The sequence below is a fragment of the Myotis davidii genome, unplaced genomic scaffold (assembly GCF_000327345.1).
Source record: "Myotis davidii unplaced genomic scaffold, ASM32734v1 scaffold72, whole genome shotgun sequence".
In the NCBI taxonomy this organism is placed as follows: Eukaryota; Metazoa; Chordata; class Mammalia; order Chiroptera; family Vespertilionidae; genus Myotis; species Myotis davidii.
Genome location: NW_006284618.1, coordinates 2,420,204 through 2,426,445, shown reverse-complemented (window position 1 = coordinate 2,426,445; position 6,242 = coordinate 2,420,204). Strand labels below are relative to the sequence as shown.

The window sequence follows — 6,242 nt, the reverse complement described above, 5'->3', positions numbered from 1 at the left end:
AGGGCCCGGCGGGGATGCACACGCTGGCCTGCTGCGCCCAGGGCGACCCCTTCCCCTTGGTCAGCCAGCCCGAGAGTGGCAACGTCAGTCCCACACTCTACGGCTGCACCCCGCGGCCCGGCAGGGAGGTAGGCCGTGGCCCCGCCCACTTTGAGATGCTCCAGAGGACACAGTCCCTGCCCTTTGGGGGCCCTGGCCAGAACGGGTTGCTCAAGGGCGACGTGTGCAAAGCCGTGCCTTACGGTGCTGACAGCACAGGCAACATCCGAACGGGGCCCTGGAAGAATGAGACGACTGTGTAGCCGCCGTGCCACCCACCCCGGGCGAGCGTCAGAGCAGAGCAGGGACCCTTTCCCACGTGAGGTCGGCAGGGTCACCAAGTGACAGAGCCGCTCGGAAGCGGCTGGCACCCCCGCTGACCTCTGGTTATGAAGGACTCAAGTGGGAAGACGCTTTGGGCCACGTTGCCTCCCCGAACTCCGAGATCAGACAAGTTGTCGTGCCCACAGTCAGCCCTCGTGGACCTGAAGCGCCCGTCCCCGGGCAGCCCAGCCACGCAGCAGGCAGAGGAACCGGCCTCCGTGTGGGGGCCTGCCCGCCTGTGACGGCCGTGGCAGGAGGCACACTGATCTTTCTCATGTTCTATGTGTGTGTTAAGTCTTGTTCCAGGGGCGGGCAGCCTGCTGGCCAGCCCAGTGCGCTCTGAACCTGGGCCCCACATCTGAGCCGACGCCCGTGCCATCTCCATCTCAGCCCCCACCCTGAATGCAGCCCCAGCCCCACAGGCTGAGGGCCTCACAGATGCGGGGCACCCAGCTGTGCTCTGGGAGCACGTGGCCTTCAGGGGGGTGGAGGGGGCGCCACGGCTCTGCAAAAGCCCAACTGTCCTTTAACAAATATTCCATTTCCTAAGCCAGCCGCTGTCAGGACTAGATCCCGCCCCAACATGGGAATTTGGGGAAAATAAAGTTCCCTGCCCCGCAAAGAGAAGGAGCTGGCATTTCCATGAACATCTGGGCACAAAGCCCTGACTCAGAGGACAGAAGTGCCCCATCCCTTGGCTGGGGTCAGTGGGTCCTCACAGGGGCAGAAGCCTGGATGCCCAGAAGGATGTGACATGCGTGTGAGACCGTGCACAACCGCCCCTCCCTTCCTCCCCTTGGAACTGTGACATGTACACACACACACACACACACACACACACACACACACACATCTGTGTGTGCACCACACATGTACATGCCACGTGTGTGCATCACATGTTCACCCACCCATGCACAGTACACTATCCCTGTGCGCACATCACCACCAACATGCACACGGCACATCGTGCACAGGCAAGGTAGTCAGGTGACCAGTGGTCTGCTCGGCTGTCATGGTGCGACTCGCCCGTGTGCTCTGCGGTCTAGGCGGGAGGATGTCCCCCGGAGCAGCTCCCTCCTTCGCACCCACTGGGAGAGACCAGGAGTGTGACAGGTGCCCCAGGTCCCACGCTCAGTATCTGAGCGCGAGGAGCCTCACTTCCCGGGATTCCTGACAGTGAAGCTGTAGCTTACCGCAGTGTCCGTACCTGCCACCGACCCCGTGCGTCTCACAGGCCCAGCAGACAGGCAACCAGATGGCCTCCGGGCGGCTCCTGTCTCCATCACTGTCTGCCTGTTCACCTGCTTCTGTTGCTGACATGAACCGAGACCCGACGCTGTGCTGTGGACACACTGTAGATGCAGAACCGTCAGGCAAAATACAGTGTTTCACATTGTTCGCCCTTCGTGAGGCTGGTTACTGGCATCCATGTGCGTCTCTGACCCTCGAGGAGGGCGGCCCACTGGCCTGCAAGGCCCTGTCTGTGCCCTGGTGCTTGGAGCAGGGCCGTTCTTCCCTGGCCCGCCCCCGTGGGGACCCAGCGTCCCTCCCACCTCAGCGGCCCTGGCAGAACAGAGAGCGCCTCATTACCCAAACCAACGACGCTCAGCACTAAATACACCTGGAGGGCTTCAGTAGCGACACGGCCGCCTGAGCCCAGCTGGGAGCCGTGTTGTGACATGGCCACTGGCACGTGATGTTTCCAGAGCACAGAAGGGCACCGCATGCTGCAGTCAGGCGCTCCGTGTGGAGTGAGCTTCCACAGGGGTGGGGAGCGGGATAGAGCCCAGGCTGCCTGTGGCCTTACATTTTGGGTCCCTTCCTTGCTCTGTGCACATGTGTCTGCATGTGTGCACATGACTGGGTGGTGAGGGGTAAGAGTTATGTGTGTGTGAGCGTGCGGTGTATAAAGACGAATGTGCATGCGTGAATGTGCTTACATGTGTGCTGTATGTTTGTACATTGGATAGCTGCGCATATGTGTGAGTTCATGTAGGTGTGTGTGCATTAGTGAGTGGGTGTGGTGCCCGAGTTGTATTGCGTGTATGCAGTAAGAGTGCATGTGTGTGCATGCTACATGAGAGTGTGCCTGTGTGTACATGAGTGTGTGTGCTTATGTACATGAGATGAGTGTGCATGCGTGTGTGTGCTCTTCAGAGAGTTAAAAGTCCAAGCGGAGTGCTCTGGCCATTCGGGGTGGGGGTGGGGGGGTGGAGAGAAAGGGGCATAAGAGGCGCATCCCTCAGCCATGACCCACGCTGCTGCGTCCATCTCAGCAAGAGTCAGGATGACCAACAACCATGGGGGTTGGTGACAGGATGAGTCTGTGGGCCAGGAGGGAGGGGTGCTGGATGGGACTGTGGACATGCAGACACATGTGACAGAAATAACCACCTGAGGGACAGTCCTCCAAGGGCGCCAGGCAGCAGCCCCGCCAGGCTATGGATCCAAAGGCGCTGCCTGATGTCACAGAGGTCACACAGCAGTTCGAGGACCAGAAACCCCTGCGCACGGACGGGGAAGGTGCAGCAAAGGGGGCCTGTCCAGAGCCCCTCTGGGTAACGGCACCCACAGTCCTCCACCATCTCTGCTGCCTTCACACCCACCAGCTGGCAGGTATCAGCCTTGGGGTGTCCTGCCAACAGCTTCCCTCACCCGGGGTGTCCCAGGGAACCGCCGGCCGCTGCCATGTCCCCACTGTCCCCAGGGTGGAACACATCCAGGGTAACATCGTAAATTTATTCCATCTCAAACTGCGTAAATGTCAACAGTCTCTGCACCAGCAGCAGATGACTCCACTCACAGCTCCAGCCACACCCACGTGCTGACTTTGGGGGCCAGTCCTGGCTACCAGAGGGTCCCCACTTCCTGTGGTCAGGGGTTCAGGCATCACCTGGACTGGGGACCCATGTCCAAGGTGACCTCACCCCTCACCCCTGCAGAAGCACCAGGGGTCCCCAGGGAAGGCCTCGTGAGCCCGGCTGGAGCTCCGGCTCCCGGCAGCAGCAGGTCAGTGGGCTCCTGTCCTGTGTTCCCATCTCTAACTGACTGCACCCAAAGACCTAGATCATGTAAAATGAGTCAAATGGTCATTAGAAACAAAAAAATTAGTTTTAAAGTTATTTATTAAATATTCAATTTATTAAAACTTACATGTGTATTTGTTTCCAAAAAGTGTGATGGGGACCCTGGCCAGGTGGCTCAGTTAGCTGTAGCATAGTCCCATATACCAAAAGGTTGCGGGTTTAATTCCTGGTCAGGGTGCTTACCTAGGTAGTGGATTCGACCCCCAGTCAGGGCACATATGGAGGCAAAGGATAATGTTCTCTCACATCTCTCTCTCTCTCTCTCTCTCTATCTCTCTCTCTCTCTCCCCCATCCTCTCTCTCTAAAGTCAATTTTAAAAAAAACAAAAAACAATATTCTCAAGTAAGGATTTTTTTTTTTTACACCAAGCAACCTACATGGCTGGTTTTTGAGGATTTTTTTTTAAAAGAATGATGGGGGAATCTATAGAAACTTTCAAGCATAAAAATAAGTCACAATAGAATAAAATTCTGGGCCAAATTGGATGATTATCAGGAGTTTAATGAAAAATGTCATGAGGAGGATTTCCGACTAGTAAAGAAAAATGTGTGTCTGTGTTTTCTGTAAATGGTTGGTGGTGGGTACCAAAACCACTTTGGTATTTAGCTTCTTGGATACATTTAGGAGAGTGACTAACAGCTTTATTTCAAACGGTCAATATTTACACCACACCAGCTATGACGTTCATTGCAATTATTGACATTTTTTTAAATTTGGATGTTGACTTCAACCTGTGCACAGGTTTTGACAGCTCTTCAAATTGTTTTAGGGAAAATGAGAGCCGAGGCATTGAAGACCCCGCTCCACTGGCCTCACACCACCTGGCCAAGCTGAGCGCCAAGTGCATACCCCGAGACAGGAGGGAGCCCCCATCTGCGGAGAGACGGGGCTCGACAGAGAACAAGACCAAGTCCTGACAGTGTCCGGGTGTGGCAAGGGGCAGAGACCAGCATGGAGCAGCCTTTGCAGGAGACCCCATCCGTGGGGGGGCTCCTGTCCTGAACACCAACCAGGAGGGAGGTCAGGCACTGCAGCGGAGGCAGAAGTGGCCACGCGGAGGGAGGGTCCTGCAAGAAAGAGGGGGTGGGGCAGAGAGTGAGCAGTGAAGACCAGTCAGAGGCCTGGGCACCCCCGTCATGGCCTGGAAGCCCTGCAGGATTCAGACAGTACCTGAGGGAAGCATCAGGAAGCAGGTGTACTGCTGGGCGTGTCCTGGACACCCAGGCGGGGTGCAGAGGTGGGTGCAGAGGCCAGAAGGTCATTCCAGTGTCTGCTCATGAGGCTGTGGGGCCCTGTTTGGAACTGAGCTTGCTATGAACTTTCAGTGGACATCAGGGGCTGCCTTGTGGTGTCCCATCGGCTCTGGGAATATTTGAGTGCCTCATCTACATGGCTCTGACCTCAAGGATCAGGCCCTCGTTCAACATTATCAATCACCTACTACGTTCGAGGCACCAGGACCCAGGGGCCCTCCCCTGGAAAAAGCTTGCTATACAAGCAGGCAGGTGTGCAAACACTCAGAAAGATGAACTAACTTCCAGAAGTTTCACATCACTCCACAAACTGAAGACCGTGGCCACAAACTCTGAAATGAAAGCAGGTGGGTAGGTAGAAGGCGCTGCAGTGCGCCCTGCCCCAGACTCCTCCCCGCGGCCCATGTGCCCTGGTCCCTGGCCACCAAGCAGCCGTCCCCTAAGTACTCAGGCCGCTATGGCCAGAGCTGACTCAGCTGATGTCAGCTGCCCATTTGTTCCGTATTTTACCCAAAGTGGATGCATCTTTTCCCAGGAGCTTATGTGATGTCACTGCTCCCTTAGCTATGGGTGACCTTTGCCCTGTCCCATTCAGCCCTCACCCTACGCCCTGGGCCAGCTGCATGGTGAGTCGACAAGCAGGTGACCAAGCCCATGCCCTCCTCCGGGAGGGCCCTGCAGCACACCCTTTGTGCCCGAGGCTCCCCCACTGGGCCACACCCAGGCTCCACCAGCTCTCAACAAAGTAAGGTGGCAGCCCAGCCCCCCAGCCCTGCAGCAGAGGGACCCTGCAGCCAGGGCCCTCAGCTCTGTAGACCCAGGATCTAAGGTTGGAGATGGGGCTGGAGCCCCAGAGTCCTGCAGCAGGGCCTGCCTGCCACTGTCAGCCTCCTTCTGAGACCCTATGTGGTGTCCACAGAGAGTTCAGGGACAGGAGGCCCAAGTCACACGTCTGTGAGATGCTTTTTCTCCAGTTCCTGCTGCCTCTACCTCCATTCCACTCGCCCCGGCGGCTGCTCTGAGCTTCCAAATAGCCCAGGATGGGGGAGACTGCCCCTGATTTCTGCTCCAATTGAGCTGGGTGGGCCCAAGGATCAGCACCTGGCACACGGCAAGGCTGCCCGGCACCCATCTCGGCCACCAGCCTCAGGCTTCACTGCGCACCTATTTCTCCCGGGATTGGGGAGCCCCTCACATCCTTGGGTGCCATGTCCCAGGGCCCGGGGCCACAGCGATCTGATCCAAAGACAGAACATGAGGAATTAATGTCCCTGCCCCTTGCACCCTCGGACTTTGGAAAACCTGTCACAAGCCCTGCCTCATTCACAACAGGGAGCATTTACGAAGTGCCTGCTGTGTGCCTGGCCAGGCGAGGCTGCGGGGACAGGGCTGGCCACATGGGGGAGCTCTCCTGTGGGAGACCTCCCCACAGCTCTGCTCTCTAAGGGCTTGGGGTAGCAGGCACCCATGTCAACCCAGGATGGTGAGCTTACCATCCACCCTTCTGTGCAAAATGTGGGTGGCGGGTATCCTGGCGGC

General features: G+C 57.4%; 1 protein-coding gene across 1 annotated transcript in view; it reads left to right on the top strand.

Annotated features, from left to right (window-relative positions):
- The window catches only part of ADGRA1 (adhesion G protein-coupled receptor A1), a 22,293-nt gene extending 20,217 nt beyond the window's left edge, over positions 1–2,076 (top strand). Inside the window, exon 9 of the mRNA XM_006754970.2 lies at positions 3–2,076. Coding sequence (XP_006755033.1) covers positions 3–302 — 300 coding nt within the window. The 3' untranslated portion in view covers positions 303–2,076. The remainder of the gene's footprint in view (positions 1–2) is intronic.
- The last annotated feature ends 4,166 nt before the right edge of the window (positions 2,077–6,242 follow it).